Source organism: Calidris pugnax, unplaced genomic scaffold (genome assembly GCF_001431845.1).
Source record: "Calidris pugnax isolate Ruff unplaced genomic scaffold, ASM143184v1 scaffold152, whole genome shotgun sequence".
Taxonomy (NCBI): Eukaryota; Metazoa; Chordata; class Aves; order Charadriiformes; family Scolopacidae; genus Calidris; species Calidris pugnax.
The window spans coordinates 521998-538236 of record NW_015090881.1 but is presented as its reverse complement, the minus strand read 5'-3'; the positions used below and the strand labels follow the sequence as shown (position 1 = coordinate 538236).

The following is a 16239-nucleotide window of genomic DNA, read 5'->3' as shown; positions in this document are numbered from 1 at the left end:
GAATCCCTCATCCCCATCTCACTTGCCACAGGTCTCCTTTCCATGTGAATTTTTGTTCCCTTGTAGGAATGTTCTCCCACACCCACTCCCACTGAGGTGTGCCATTTGCAACACGAGTAGTTTTATTCCTACACTTCCCAGCAGACGGAAACTTGAAGTGGAAGAGATTCTGGAGGGTGCAGATGGGCAGGTATGTAGCCCTTTGCAGCCATGGCCTGTCTCTCTCCATGGACCTGCCTTTTCATAGAATCATAGAATGGCTAGAGTTGGAAGGGATCATTGAGTTCTAACTCCCACCAGACCAGGGTGCTCAAAGCCCCCTCCAACCTGGCCTTGAACCCCTCCAGGGATGGGGCAGCCACAGCTTCTCTGGGCAACCTGGGCCAGGCTCTCACCACCCTCACACCAAACAAGTTCTTCCCCAGATCTCAGCTCAGTCTCCCCTCTTTCAGTGTCAAACCCCTCCTCCTCATCCTATGTCTCCACTCCCTCATAGAGTCCCTCCCCATCTCTCTTGTAGCCCCTCTTTAAGTATTGGAAGGCTGCTATAAGGTCTCCCTGGAGCCTTCTCTTCTCCAGGCTGAACAACCCCAACTCTCTCAGCCTGTCCTCACAGCACTCACGTCCACCAACACCCCAAAGTCCTTCTCCTCAGGGCTGCTCTCAATCCATTCTCTGCCCAGCCTGTATTCGTGCCTGCCTTTTCCCTATGGATTCTGCCTTCTCTATGCAATGTTTCCTTCTGTTGACCACAAATTGCTGCACTTGGTGCTCACGGCCAGAAGAGACATCCTGGTGCGGGAGCAGGCAACAGCAACCTCCAGCACATGAGACCAAGCCCTTGCTGTGCCAGCTCACCTGGTAGGCTTTGCCACAGATCTCACAGCTGAAGGGCTTTCCTCCAATGTGGGTCACCACATGGCGCTCCAGGAGCGACGGGGCGCTGAAGACCTTGGGGCAGGTAGGGCAGGGGTGGTACTCCCGGGAGTGGGCTTCGTGGACGTGCCTGCGGTGCTCCTGCAGGGTGGCAAAGCTCATCCGGCACTTCTTGCAGTCGTAGGGATCTTCGATGTCTGCCGCCCAGGAACGTAACAAACAGGAGACAAAGAAATCAAGGAGAAAAAAAAAGAATTAAGAGGAAAATTCACAGAGAGAGAAAGGAAAAGGGAAATAAGAGCTTGTTACACCCCAGATGAAAACTAGCGCAGAGTTTTGGCCTTGCATACAGGGGTTGCTGCTCCTGCTCATCTACAGCTTCCCGCGGTGGGTTCCCAGCAGCTTGCACTTTGCTGGAAGCCAGCTCTGCCATTTTCTTTGGGATAATCCTACCCACAGCATCAAATCTCTAAAGAGTTCTTGCTTTTCTTGGGAGGGAACAACCCCACCATGAGACACCCAGCCAGCCTGCAGGCACCAGTAACACGGCACGAGCCCCTGCTGGTACAGACGGGTCTGCCATGACCCCGCAGAAGCCGTGTCTTGCAGGCTGGGCTGCCCGAGACAGGGAGGCGGGTGGTCACACTCACTGTGGAGGGTACGGAGGTGGATGGAGAGCCCGTTGGCCTGGCGAAAGCCTTTCCCGCACTCCCGGCAGACGTAGGGCTTGTCCCCCGTGTGGGTCCGGACGTGGCGCGACAGCTCAATGGACTGGGCGAACACCGCATGGCAGTACTGGCAGGCGTACATCTTCCCTGCAGGGACACCCCGCCTGAGAGCCCGCACCCAGCCCGACAGGAGATCTGCCCAGACTACGACTAATTCCAGAGGGAGAGATCATAAACCAGACAGGCTTCCCTGGGGTAGCCAGAGCATCTCAGCGCAGGGTCAAAAAGGTCCTAGAGGTGCTGGAGAAAACCACACCTGCACAGGGAGTATTAAATCACTATGAATTTCAAGTATCTGGAGGTACTATGTGCTTCTGGAGGTACTACACGCTGGCATGTCTCATGTTCAAAATTAACTGCCCAGCTGCAACACGCTCATGCCCCAGCAGTGGAAGGGGCTGGGTGCAGGGGCAGGAGAAACACCAACATAAAAACCTGAATGAAATCAAGTCAGAGGGAGGGACAGAAGAAAGCAGGTTAACCAGAGGGAGGGGGACACATCACAAGAATTTAGATATGAGGGGACAGAGAGGAGCTCAGGAGCAAAACAAGGCAGAGAAAGAGAGAGAACCCCAAAACAGAGAGCAAGCTGCTAACTGGGTGGGTACAGGGAGGAGGTGGAGAAGGGGATGGGGGAGAAGCAGAGCTGGGAACAGCAGCCAAAAGCATGTGGGTAAAGATGACCTGGGAGCAGCCTCCCAAAGGATGGGGAGGGCGGGGAAGCAACCAGGAGGCAGATGGAGGAGTAGGGCAGGAAGGAGTGGATGGAGCAAGCCAAGCCCATGGCTGGGCTTCCGCAAGGCAGGCTCACCCTCAGCATGCTTCTTCTTGGTGTGGTAGGCGAGGGCCGAGGCCTGCATGAAGGTCATCAGGCAATGCTTGCACATGAAGGGCCGGTCCCCCGTGTGCAGCCGCAGGTGGTTCTTCAGTGTGGAGTTGGCCGCAAACTTGGCCCCGCACTCCTGGCAGGAGAAGGGCTTCTCGTCAAAGTGCTCCGTCAGTTTGTGGTACTGCATCCCTGGGGAGGCAGAACAGGGGGGTGGCACTGGTGGGACCCCACGCCTGCCCTACCCAACCCTGCTGCAGAGGCACCACTCTGCCCAGTCCAGAGCTCCACATCGGGGGTCACCCTGTGTCCTCCAGTCTGGAGGTCCACCAGGACATCACAAGCTGCCACAGGGAAGGCAAAGAGACTCAACTCCTCTTACTCATCCTGCTAAACCAGCCACAGAACTGGAACAGCTTGATTATTTTTGGAGGCTTTTAAGTTTGCCAGTAGCCCCACTTCTCCTTGATGAGCCATGTGGAAAAGCAATTAGGGAAGAACTAATCAGAAAGCGGTTGTGCTCAGTGGGGCAGGAGAAATGAGCTGAGCTGCATTTCTCACACACAGCGTTCACAGAGCTGCAGGGGGGAGGAGGAGATTTCAGACTATCACTTTATTATATTGTCCAGATTTCGGTCCCACCAACCCTACCTGAGGCATGAGCAAACTCTCGGCCACAGATGTCGCATGCCACGGGGAGCCGCTTCTTCTTCTTTTTGGCTGCCCCCAGCATCCCGTGGACCTCCAGCTGATGCTTCTCCAGCTCCTTCTTTGTGGATTTGACCTCACTGCACTCCTTGCACTGGATTTGCTTCCCTCTGGCCACCCGACAGCGTTTCATGTGCACCTTCAGGCGGCAGTAGAAGTGAAAGGTCTTATCGCAGGCCTTGCAGACAAAACTCTTCTTGGAAGAAGCTTTTTCCTGGTGTTCCTTCAGGTCCTTGGCACCAGCACCTCCCGTCTTGTCTTCATCTTTGTCCAGAGCTTCAACTTGGGATTCACTGTTCACCTTCCACTTCCTGATCCCAGGTTTCTCCCCAGTTCCCTCAGTCAAGAGACCTACAGAAACAGTAATTCCTGTTTCGGTGGTGACCAGCAGGACCAGGCACCAGCCCATCAGTCTCCCATCTGCTGAATGCTTCTACACAGATAGTTGTCCCTGCACAGCAAGAACAGACACACATCGGACACGCTGTCCCATCACAACGGACACACATCGGACACGCTGTCCCATCACAATGGTGGCACGTGGCACATGGCTCTGCCCAAAAGTGGCCATGGCCATGCATGGTATGATGGATGAAAGCGTGGTCCTTGAGTTTCTCCACCCAGACGTACCAGGGGCTGAGTAGCCTGGAAAGAGCCAGGGCCAGATTTTCCAAAGAGCCTGCTCCTCAAACAGGAGCATCAGTTGCTTCCAAGTATCTGCCTCCTGCTCAGACACGGGAAGTTATGGCCATGATTAAACGTTTGAAGATCTGAGCCTCAGGTATGGTACTGTCTAAGTCTGCCATTGAGAGTGGATACCCAGCTATTAATTACAAGAAATCTCAGAAATACTTCGCAAACACAAACTCTTTGAAAGAGAACAGATAATCTTGCTACGACCCTTTTGAGTCTGCTGGTTAGGGCCCTGAGGTATTTTAAATCGCTCATTACATTCACTTCTTACAAAGTATAATGCTTTTCTGAGGCTCTGTAACACCATCATCTCAAAAAGCACAAGCTGTAAAATTCACCCAGGAATCTCAGTCTACAGAAAAGACCCACAGGGAATGCACGTATGGAAGAAATCAAAATACAAACAGATAGATTTGGCTTCTCTGCTATAATGAGAACCATGCAACGGCGTGGCCATGGAAACCAGCACAGACTTCTTTTGCCAATGCACAGGAAATTCAGCCTGTGCTTGTGAAACTTCATTTCTGCTTCCTCGCTATGGGCAGAGCTCAGCACCATGTCCCCCCTGCACAGCGCTCCTGCCCTGGATTTCCAACGAACTAGAAACCAGGTGACATATTGCAACAGACTCAGAAATCTTAAGTGGTGACCCATCGACCTCGGAATACATCAAGGGAGAAAAACAGACTGGAAGACTGGTTTCCAGTTTGTCCTGCTCTGTCAAGACAGCAATACAAGATCTCTCTCCACATCCCTAGAACCAACGCTGGCAGTTTTTCCTGACCCAAGTGAAGAAGTATCTTTAAATCTCCCAGAAATGTTGAATGTCAAAAAGAGTTACTTTGCTGGGCAGGATGAATGGGAACAAAAGGCCCCCACACCCTGCGTGCATCCCCAGCAGCGTGGCCAGCAGGGCCGGGGGGGGACTCTGCCCCTCTGCTCCGCTCTGGGGAGACACCCCCCTAGTGCTGCCTCCAGCTCTGGGGCCACCAACAGCAGAAGGACACGGACCTGTTGGAGCTGGGCCAGAGGAGGCCACGGAGATGCTGCGAGGGCTGGAGCCCCTCTGCTGGGAGGGGGGGCTGAGAGAGTTTGGGGGGTTCAGCCTGGAGAAGAGAAGGCTCCGGGAAGACCTTGGAGCCCCTTCCAGTCCCTGAAAGGGCTCCAAGAAACCTGGGGAGGGAGTCTTGATCAGGGAGGGGAGCCCTAGGATGAAAGGGAAGGGTTTGACACTGAAAGAGACACTGCTACATCAGGGCAGCAATTCTACTCCACTTGGCAGCCAGCATACCCCCCAGAACCTCTCCTGTGGGTGAAGACAACATTTCATACCTTGTTAGAGCAGCATCAAGCAACAGACATTGCCCAGCTGGCTTCCATCCTTGGAGATGCAGGAAGCCTAGAGGTGAACCCAAGCGCTCTCATGAGAAATAAGACCAGACTGAAGAAATGACTGCACATCAGGCCTGAGGGGCAGGACCTCAGCATGCCTTGGCCGTGCCCCTGGCTGAACCTCCTGGGAGCAGACAGAGCCCGAGGGCAAATGTACACCAGAAAGCTCCCAGACCTCTTGGTGTGTGACCATCCTGCCTCCCACTTCTTCAACTTAAGCTGGAAGAAAATTCCCCCTACGCCTTTGCATTTTGAAGGTCGCTCCGATGCTGACACACATGGTGGCTTCTAACGCAGAATCTTTAGAGGGGAGAATGGCATTTTGCTCACAGACCCTAGGGTTTAACAATTCCAGGGGCTGGCGCAGGCCTAAGTTAGATGCCAACTGTCTTCTTTAAACACAAGGCTATGCAGAGAAAAAGCCTTTTTGCTGAGTTCTTGACACATTTCTGAGATCTGAAAGGCATATCTTAACAAACATGATCTCCCCAAAAGTGACTGTACAGAGAACTGGAAAGCAGCTGGCAAGAGGGGAGGTTATGGCGTTGGCTGGAAGAGCCAAACCTCGTCCTTGCAAGCTCCAGCTGCCGACAGTGAAAGAGCTCTCACTGTAGAAGGGACTCAAGGAGAAGCCAATGGATTTCATATGGTACCTCCACCAAAGAAACCAACTCAACTGATGATGCCGAGTGTGGCTGGGGATGGATGCAGACACCTTCCTCCACAAGCGACGCCTGGTGCTTTCCAAGTGCTTCAGCCCACCTAAATTAAATATCAGAATTTTTTACTTTTTTTTTCTTTTTTTTCAGGAGAGATGTAAGAACTGTTGCTTTCAAGTGGAAATGCAAACTGTACACATCTCCACACAGCACATATGTTCTTCAGAAATGTAAGCTTTCAGGTAGAAGCTCACATCCCTCAAACATGAGGACCACAGTTACCATTCATATCTCATGCCAAGACCCACATGGCTATTGATCTGTAAAGCCATCTGCAGCATTTGGGGCTGGTAAGCAGCGATATCAGAGCTGAGGAGACTGGCCTAGACATTAAGATATGGACATTCAATGCAAAGATCCATAGGATGCCAAGAAGGGGCCGGTAACTGGCAATCCTCCTCAGGACACCTCATACAGAATACATTATTTTTGCAAAGTAAGTACCATTTTTTCAGGGCTCTTGTTTTTGATGTTGCCTCTTGCTTGATTTAGTCTCAACCTTGGCTTGAAGCCCTGCAAAGACACTTAGTAACAGCAGTCTGCTCCCTTTGATATTGGTGCCAGAGAAGCAGGCATCTGCCAGAGCAATCTCGCTGCTTCCCCAGTTCCCTCAGGGGCAAGCTCTGCAAGGTGTCCAGAAACTAAGGTGGGCTGCACCTTCACAGGCACGTCCAGTTCTTGCTGGCTTTCCTTCTCTAGAGCCATCGGGGCATCAGCCCTGGCACATCCTGTGGTCAGACAGGGCCAAGGGCAGTAGGCAGGTGCCTGCATCATCAGCAGGAGACAGAGGAGGAACAGAAGATAAGAAGGAGTCGCCTTTTCTCTGGAAATTCTCATCAGAGCCACGACTGCTGAAAAAGCCAACTGGACTGGTGGCAGCTCTTGGTGGAGTTAGAAGAGAGGACCTATATCTGAACTGGGCATGAACACTGGATCTACCATAGGACATCTCTCAAGGAAACCGTTAAGGCCACTGAGCCAAGAGAGGGGAGCAGAGCACATGCCGTCACCCTCCCAACCCTATGGCTAGAGCAGGAATCCAGCTCCTGGATTCTTCTACACGTGCCCTGCTCCCAGTCCCCCAGTCCCATCTACTGCCCCATCAACACTTCCCCATCAAGGGGAAGTGTAAAGGTAACGAACTGCAGCTCGCTCTTTGCCCCTTCCCAGCACGTGGGGGACATCAGCTTCACCTCTTGCTGTGGAACATAGAACGATGGTGAGTATCAAAGCCAGGAGGTTTGCGTTCACTCATAAAGACTGATCATGGGCCTGACCCAAATTTTCAGACAAACATTATACCCCTAAAAAAGAAAAGACATTAATAATAAGCTGCTTACTATAGCTACCCAGCAATCTGCTAATATTTCCACACTGCTCCAGAAACTAAGCTGCTCTGGCAAACAGGGACAGCCTGAGCCGAGCCAGCGCCTGTGCCCGGATAACAATCGCCCCGGGTACATCCCAGGGGACTCTGCAGCCCAAAGAATCTGGATACTCTGGGAAGCAGGATGCCATCAAAATGTATGTGAGCAAACAGAATAAGCAAGTCACATTTGCATCCTTTTCAGGAGAACGCAAACCTGCAGTTAGCTTCCTGCCCCTCTGCTATTGTTTTCATTAAAGCACCAAATTCTGTGAAGCTTTCATTCAAATGGCGGATGCAGAGACACAATTCCACTCAGCTGGAAAGCTTCCCACAGCTCAGGGCAGGGCCTCACACATGGTTATTGCTGTGCATTTGTTTCCTGAGTTCACCAAATTGCTATCTGCATATGTTTCCTTCCACCTTTGCCAAACGAGTACAGTATGTAATGTTTCCCTACTGCCACGGGACCCTCCCAGGGGATCTCTGGCTCTGTAAAGTGTATGCAGAGCAAGACCAAATTAAGGCACCGTAAAATTCACTCAGAAAATAGTCTGGGACTACAAACTGCACCATCACGGTCATGTTTGCATGAGACAAGTGTGCTCCGATGTGACCTTTTCACAATCAGCCTGTGAAGTACCCTTGGGTACACAGATAAATTCAGGCATTGTAATACAAGCCCAAATTCATACAGTACTGGAAAAGCCTAAGAAACCCCACGGGTCAAAGATAAAAATTCTGAAAACTAACCCAGTGTAGATACAAACTACATAACTAAGTTGCTTAAACACCTACTGAGCAAGGGCTGGGGTGGAGAAATGCAAACACAGTTACAGAACACCAGTAAGGCATTAGTTACAATCTCTACAACCCTCGTAACACAAAATACATTAATGTGGTGCACTTTACCAGCAGGGAAAAGCCCACTCCAGTGCCTGGATCCAGAGGTCACCCCCGAGAATCCTCCTGCAAGTACAAGGCTGACATCTCATCAGGGGTAAAATGACCTCAGGCCACCACAACACTGAGGTCCACTACCAAACTGCCCAAAACTCCCATAACTGCATGTAAAAAATCACCGCAGGATGAAAGGTTGTGCTTTTCTTACCCAGATGCCCCAGCTCCTGCATCACTGGCTGCAGGTCCGGGAAGGACTCGTGGACTCTACACAGCAGCTGACAGATCTTGATGGCCGGGACAGACTTCTCTTGGGCTGTGCTCAGAGCTGCTTTCAAGGAGGCCTCTGAACTTCCCTTCTGAGCAGAAATACTCAGTAGCTAGAGAAGGAAGAAGAAGAAAACACCACATGACAGAGATTTTGGGCTGTGAAAGGTCAGGATGGTCTGGGAGTGAGGGCACATCTGCTTTATTTCATCTCTACTGCTGGGAACCTGCTTTGAGAAACCAGAAAAGAAATCCCTTTCCATACAGGTCTTTGCCCCTCCACTGATATATGTGCACGAGCTGAGAGAATTTCAGGATTTAAAAAAAAGTTACAACAAATTAAATTCTCAGACTTTCTGTTTTGGTATTAGCTCACGTAAAACCACCTTTCCATGGAAAGAGCTGTTCCTCAATGCCTTACAGCATCACAAATTTACCCAACTCATAAACCTGTCCTTCATACACAGCTATCTGGGCTATTTCTCTCCCTTCCAAATCCACACGTTCTTCAGAGAGCCACTGCAAAGACAACCAAGGAGAGGATCTCTGCATGCCCAGGAGTACCTCACCCTTCCAGATCTCCAACGGCCACCAACCAGAGTGGGAACGAGCAACTGCAGACTGCTTGGTGGAAAAAGCCAGCTCGTTACTAACACAGCTCATTTTCCTTGTCAAAGGGAAAGCAGAGAAGGCACCTTGGGACACCACACAATCATGGCACCCTCAGTGCACTCTCTAGGAGCATTTCATTCTCATATGTCCTGGAACAGCCAACTTAAATGGAGACCCATTGCCTGGCAGCTCCACTTTCTCTAGAACTTCAGCACCCTTGTAGAGCTAGAATAGTTCTGCTGTGTTTGAATAGGCATATTTTCTCCAACTGAGAATCTCACTGGCAATTCCTTTTACCTAAGAACTCCTGCAGAATTTATATAAACACCCAACATGCTCTCACTTCACCAGATGGGCACCTCCAACTGTGGATGGCTTCCCCCACCTCAGTAATCGTAGAATCACAAAGTGGGCCGGGTTGGAAGGGACCTTAAACATCATCTAGTTCCCAGCCCCTGGCCTGGGCAGGGACACCTCCCACCACACCAGGTCCCTCCAAGCCCCCTCCAACCTGGCCTTGAACCCCTCCAGGGATGGGGCAGCCACAGCTTCTCTGGCCAACCTGGGCCAGGCTCTCACCACCCTCACACCAAACAAGTTCTGCCCCACGTCTCAGCTCCATCTCCCCTCTTTCAGTGTCAAACCCTTCCCCCTCCTCCTAGGGCTCCCCTCCCTCATCCAGAGTCCCTCCCCATCTCTCCTGGAGCCCCTCGAGGGACTGGAAGGGGCTCTAAGGGCTCCCCGGAGCCTTCTCTTCTCCAGGCTGAACCCCCCAACTCTCTCAGCCTGTCCCTTGATTTCAGTGCACGCTCAGACCTGTCCACCCTTTGAGCCCCAGACCACGCCAGCTCCAAGAGCATCCTCTGGTACCTCTTTTACTGCTTCTGTGAGTCCCATCTCCACCGGGGCCAAGCCCACCAGGTCTGCTCTCTGCTGGATGGCCTCCGAGATCAGCTTGCTGTGCCGCAGGATGATCTCAATGGCCATGCTCTCGCTGGTGGCCACTGAAGAGGAAAATAAAAAGTAAAGATATTTAAAAGCACAAAACCCAATGAGAACCTAAAAGCCTTAGCTTGTCCAGCCCCGTGCTGAAGCTGAGCTGTTTACAGCATGAGTGACTTCTTTAGGGCATAGGAAAGAGCAAACAATTACAGGTAAGCTTTAGTTACACTAATTACAGCATAAAACCCTAGAGGGCCTCACTTCTCACTCCTTGCCCAACTTTGGGTGAGAAGATTGAGTTTTCCAAAGCACATTGCTGAAAGAGACACTGCCAACCTCAAAAGGCAGGCATGATTCTCCCAAGACTCAGGATTTCTTCTCTCCCCCAATTACAGACACCCCATTCTGACTTCCGCAGAGAAAGAGGCATTTCTAGGCACAATTTGCCTCATCCAAGGACAGCCATGTGAAAAGCAGCCAGATGCACTATGCACCAGAAGTGCTGGTTTCTCCAGGCTGAGCACGGAGGGGATGAAGAAGAGGAGTCTGGATGGAGGCAGCTGCACAGGACCACCAACCCCAGTGCTCCTCACACTTGCATGAGGTTTTGACAATGGTTTTGGGGGAAAAGCACAGTTTAGGGTATTAAAGTAGGAAATCTCAAAGCCAGAGGCAGAAAGCTCAGAGGAGAACAGTGGTGGCTGCACACAGACCTCCAATGACACCCGTGCTTTCAGTCTGACAGGCCTCCAGCTGGTTATTAGCGCAGGATGGTGGCCAGCTCTCAAAAGGTTCGCCCTCTGCAAAACTTGAAGGCACAGAGCCACAAGCAAAGCAGACACATTTGCAGACAAAAGTGCTTTTCCAACCAATGAAACATTTCACCAAGGATATGGGTGATGAGACCCTTTAGAAGAAAAGAGGTTAGTGGTCAGGGAGAGGGCAAGGAGTTAAAAGAAGCTCTTTCCAGCAGAGAAGCTCAGGGAGAACACAGGGGGACACCAAGGTCATTACCTGCTTGGAAGAAAAACTCTGCACCGGGTTGTTTCCGGATGTCCTCCATGAGCGGGCTGAGCAGGGCCGGTTCCTGCAGAGCCACCAGCAGCTGCCACAGAGCAGAGGCCGACAGAGACCGCTCCTCCAGCACCGCCCACACCAGGGAGGCAAAACCGCCCCCGTGCTTCACAGCCTGCTCCATTGCCTTGGAAAGACCCACAGCAAGGCACTAATGAAGGACCCCATCCATCTGCCCTGTGCCACCCTTAGCCACAACCGTGGCTCACCCCAGACCCAGCCTTCCCTTGTTCTCACGCTGCTGAAGAACTGGCTCATGGTGCAAACCAAGTAGTGACCACTTGGAAGCTCAGCTCTTAGAATCACAGTATGGTTTGGGTTGACCTTAAAGATCATCTAGTTCCCACCCCCTGCCCTGGGCAGGGACACCTCCCACCACACCAGCTCCCTCCAAGCCCCCTCCAACCTGCCCTTGAACCCCTCCAGGGATGGGGCAGCCACAGCTTCTCTGGCCAACCTGGGCCAGGCTCTCACCACCCTCACACCAAACAAGTTCTTCCCCACAGCTCAGCTCCATCTCCCCTCTTGCAGGGTCAAACCCTTCCCCCTTCTCCTAGGGCTCCCCTCCCTGATCAAGCATCCCTCTCCAGCTTTCCTGGAGCCCCTTGAGGGACTGGAAGCGGCTCTAAGGTCTCTCTTCACCCACCCACATCAGACATTTCCTCAACTCGCCCTGAAGCTGAACGTCTCTCCTCACTGCCCCAGTCAGCCACTCTTATTTGCCAACCTTCAGCATCATACACATCACCTGCTTCACTCCCACTATGGGCTACTAAAGAATCATTAAACCCAGTCCTGCTGGAGAACTGCCCCACATCAAGCCCTGACAGGCAGTAAATCAAGTCCACAGGACTCAACAGGGATTCCAGATGGGGATTAAAGCTTGGTATCTCCTTGAAGATGTGCCCGAGGCCACTTACGTCTCTCTCAGCAGGAGCCAGGCTCTGTGCAGCAGAGATGCCCTGCAGCAGTGTCTGGGTGTCCGTGAGGAGCTCCACTAAGGTTTCTCGGTATCGTCTCAACAGTTTGGCTCCATAATCCTCTGGGGTCCACTTGGCTGAAGGCAAGTGAATGAAAATAAGAACAGCTCAGCTTGGAGCATCTTCCCAAAGGGCTCCAGAGCTGAGGGGCACTGAATAAGCCAAGGCAGCCACCTCTCCCTGGGTGACTTACATACAGGTTCATGCTCAGGACACGGGGAATTACCCTCAAGCAGAGGATCCATATGAGAAACCAAACCATCTCCAAATCAAAGACAACACAGAACATCCTCTGCCCGCATGTACCTACAGAAATAGATCTCTGGCACCCAAACGCCTTGTGAGTCTCAGTCCTAGTCTGAGCCCAGAAGAAGAATGTCTGTTTTCAGCCATGTTCAGCAGACAAATATGTGATCTTGTCTGTGAAGACAACACCTCGAGATGTTCAGCAGCCTCTAGAATCAAGGAAGCCCCATTACTGACTCTTAATTGTAGTTTCATAGTTTCACTGCAAGAGGTCTGTAAGTGAAAGTCTTTGATCCACTCCATTGAAAAGAAGCTCTGTCTTAGCAGTGTGTGACTATCAAACATTTTACACGCACCCAGAGGTCCAAGATAATCAAGAACTTAGCAGGCTGAGTTGTTCTTGGTGAAAACGTTAAGGGAATATAGATTTGCAAATGCAAAGCACCAGTAACACCCTCTTCTCTCCCGTACACCAAAAAACCACAACTTTAACCTCCTTCTTCCCATATCTACTTTCAGGCTGGGTCTGCTGAGGTTTGCCTTGATGAATCTGAGAAACAATTTCTCTAGAGGAACACCACAACCCTTTAAAGACATCCCAGTATTGGGACACAATGGGCTAATTCAAGAAAGAGGAACGGTGTTTATTGAGGATAATGAAGAGACTTGAACAAAATACACTGTGTACCAAAAGCAATATATGATTGTACTTGTCGCCAGATTAGTTGATAAATAAAACTAGAAATTGTTAAACAGGTGAATCTGAAAAGGATTTTTTTCACTGTTGAAGTTATTGAATTGGAGAAGATGCATCTTTCTACTTCTGTAGGAGAAACCAAAACAAAAAACTGTAGTTCATCCAAGATATCTGTGCATGTTTATTGTTTGTATGCTTAGGTCTTTTAATCATTTTGGTTCAGTACCATACAGAAAAAATCTATTATTTGCACCTGGGAGAAAAGCTGCTAAACACACACAGCTTGGTGAAAAGACAACACGGTCTCTGGGACCCAGAAGACATACGGTGCTGGGTGAGTAGAGAGAGCTCTCCAAGATGGAGAAGGAGGCAATGGCAGGCCATGGGAATAATCAACAGAAGACTCCGAGCTAATACGAAAACTCCTTGCACAAAGACACAAGTCTGCTCCCCAGCAAAGCCAAGGGAACCTCACAAAGCACTTGAACTCCGTAGGGGTTAGGTATGACTTGGATCTGCTCCACGTGGCTCAGGGGATGGTTTACAAATAAAAATGCTTTCCCCCTTCTCCCATCGGAATGTTTCTGTTTCAACTTACGCAAATTTGAGCTGTTATGAATGCACCCTCAGTTCTGCTGCCAAACCAAGGTGAGAACCACAACCAGAGCGTGCCCTGTGCCGCTGAGCAGGACATCCCCTTTTCTGGTCGCAGCACAGGACATCAATCAGCTGCCATCAGTGACTCTAATCATTCCCTCCCTCCTCAATAAGAAATCCCCAATAAGAAATATCTGTGCTTCTGTTTGTTCAAGCTGCAATTTTAGGAGATTCAGCTCTATGTAATTAAGGAATGCTCCTCCTCGGAATGGGTATTACCACTAGATAATTAACCATGTTGGGAGTCTGGTGTTTCAAGAAAGCAATCGTGCTTAACAAATGACAAAGCAAACTGCCTGTCGGGAAAGTCTGCTACAGAGGAAATTATCAGCATTATGAGCACAGTTTTGCTTTCTATTAAACACTCATTTACATTTCACTGCATGTTAATTTAGTTTTTAATTTTTAAGACTTCAGAGCCGGTGAAATTTGCCTCTTTATTTGAACTGCTCAGGGCTGTGCCTAAACCCTCCCAGACTTGGAAATTCGTCCCACCAGCCGAAAGGTGAGGACTCACGAGCCCCTGAACCAACACCGGCAGGCAACAAACAATAAACTCCACCAAAACAAGAAGGGGACTAGCTGTCCAAGATCACGATGTCTAATGGGGACACTGGGCATGGGACTCTACCAGAGCACTCTGCTCCATGCAGCAGACCACAACTCAATGACCACGATGTGCAGAAACACCACCCAACCAAACGCAAGGCCACATTCCCCCTCAGCCCAAGGAACTCACAAAGACTGAAGCCAAGAAAGACATTGCCTGTATTTAATTTCAAGACATCTACAGCTTTGGGCAAGTTTTAGGTATTTGCTTTCAAAGCAAGCAAGTACCATGAGTTAAAGTCACCAATGGAACGGAGTTTGGTAAAGATGCCTTCACCCGTGAAGGGTTTATTAAGTGAAAATTGTTCCATTCATTAGGGAGACACGTGCTGCTGCTTTTAAGTGTCTGAAAATCAAGAATTAGTTTGACACTGGAGGGAAGCGTTCTCCTGTTTGCCTGATACGACACCCCAGTTTCCACCCTGTCACAGTGTCAAAGGCCAGGAAGAAGCCCAACAGGCTTCTGCCCAACACTGCTCATTTCTTTGCAAACCAGGGGTTTTCTTGCTGGCATCATCCTCCTACCCCAGTGCTCCCAGACCACGTTTGTTTGCAGAAAAAGGCCATCCCATTCCCTTACACAAAAGTAAGATTATAAGAGCATGCTGAAGTCCAGACAAGCATCCAAAATTCCCGCCAATCCCCTGAACTGAGTCCCCAGGCACCTGAAGTTTAGTGTATCCATACCTTTGCCATCAGAGACATTTGCTGTTGTCACTAAGTTGTCCAGCAGCAGGTGGAGACCAGGGAATGATGCTTTCACAGCCCCAAGAAGTTTGACCAAACTTTCCACTTTCAGGGTTTTCTCTTCATGCACCTTCCTGAGCAGAGTGTCTATGGCCTCCCCCTGAGAGCCGCCTCCGCAGCAATCCAAAACCACCTGTGACAAAGAAACAGCCAAGAACCTGTTCTTGAGAGTTTCCCACAAACTCTTGGATCTGAAAAGAGATCAGAGAAATATGTATCACAGCACACAGGACTGCTGTAAATCCATACCCACTGCTTCCACTAATTTGATTAATGGGAAGGTGTTATGGGGGGGCAGTTACAGGAACATCTAAACACATCCCGGTATTTCTGACACATGTCACCTTGAGAACTACGCCGGTGGGTTCAACCAACACATCTAGCTCTTGGAAGTGGCTGACAAGCAAAAAGCATGTTTTCAAAGGGAACAAAAAACGACTTAAAGACAGGATTCAAAACAATATTTCATTTAATATTTTTAGCAAATACTTTTTATATTGGCAGTCTCTTTTCCCTTGTCTCCCCAATTTTTCTGCTTGTCAGCAAAAGACAGGGATGGAGGAAAAAAAAATGAAAAAGACAAGACTCTTTATTTAAATAAGCATCCTATTAATTGAATGATTATTTCTACGACGAGATCACATGAGACATATTCACTGTAGCCTAGAAAAGCTGTAGCATGCCTGTGTAACACCTACAGGGCTCCTGCCAGGGAAAGGCAGTTGACAAATCCAGGCTGACCCCTCTGCAAACGCGGTGTTCCCGAGCACCCGAAAGGCACTGGCAGGAACTCTGTCACCAGCCCAGTTCCCCGCTGTCATAAGCACTGCACCACACGGTCCCAGCAAGGAAAGTACTGAGATCTGTCCTAAAACCAGTTACATTTTTGCTCCCTTTCCCCCGGTTGGAAGGACAGTCTCATTCCCCTGTTGATTCTTCTAATTTTCAGCTTAAATTTATTCATGGCCATTGTATACCCATTTGTTCATGTGCCAACATTATCTTTTAGCTTTACAAGCCTTCTAAATTCTCTGAGGCGTTTACCCTGCCCTTCCTCTCCAATTTCTTTATAAGAGCACAGTCATATTCACCCTCAATCTTCATTTCACTTGTCTAAATAGGGCAGCTCCTCTCGTGAAACAGCTTCCCCACTCCCCTGATTATAGGACTGCAGATCTGTCGCTGCTTCAGTGAGAATTC

The 16239-nt window shown here is 50.0% G+C and overlaps 1 protein-coding gene across 10 annotated transcripts in view; it reads right to left on the bottom strand.

The window, feature by feature from the left end:
• Positions 1 to 16239, bottom strand: part of ZBTB40 (zinc finger and BTB domain containing 40) — a 42073-nt gene that overhangs the window by 3051 nt on the left and 22783 nt on the right. For 8 of the 10 annotated variants that reach the window (XR_001412589.1, XM_014946940.1, XM_014946939.1 and 5 more), the window contains 10 exons: positions 14980 to 15172; positions 12024 to 12160; positions 11044 to 11230; positions 9958 to 10091; positions 8420 to 8588; positions 8221 to 8277; positions 3082 to 3489; positions 2416 to 2622; positions 1527 to 1691; positions 859 to 1073 (listed from right to left, as the gene is read on the bottom strand). Coding sequence is in view for 9 of the 10 variants with exons in the window: in XM_014946940.1 (XP_014802426.1) it covers positions 859 to 1073; positions 1527 to 1691; positions 2416 to 2622; positions 3082 to 3489; positions 8221 to 8277; positions 8420 to 8588; positions 9958 to 10091; positions 11044 to 11230; positions 12024 to 12160; positions 14980 to 15172 (1872 nt within the window). In the remaining variant the exon portion in view is untranslated. The remainder of the gene's footprint in view (positions 1 to 858; positions 1074 to 1526; positions 1692 to 2415; positions 2623 to 3081; positions 3490 to 8220; positions 8278 to 8419; positions 8589 to 9957; positions 10092 to 11043; positions 11231 to 12023; positions 12161 to 14979; positions 15173 to 16239) is intronic. The other 2 variants (XM_014946946.1, XM_014946948.1) reach the window with 1 other exon arrangement.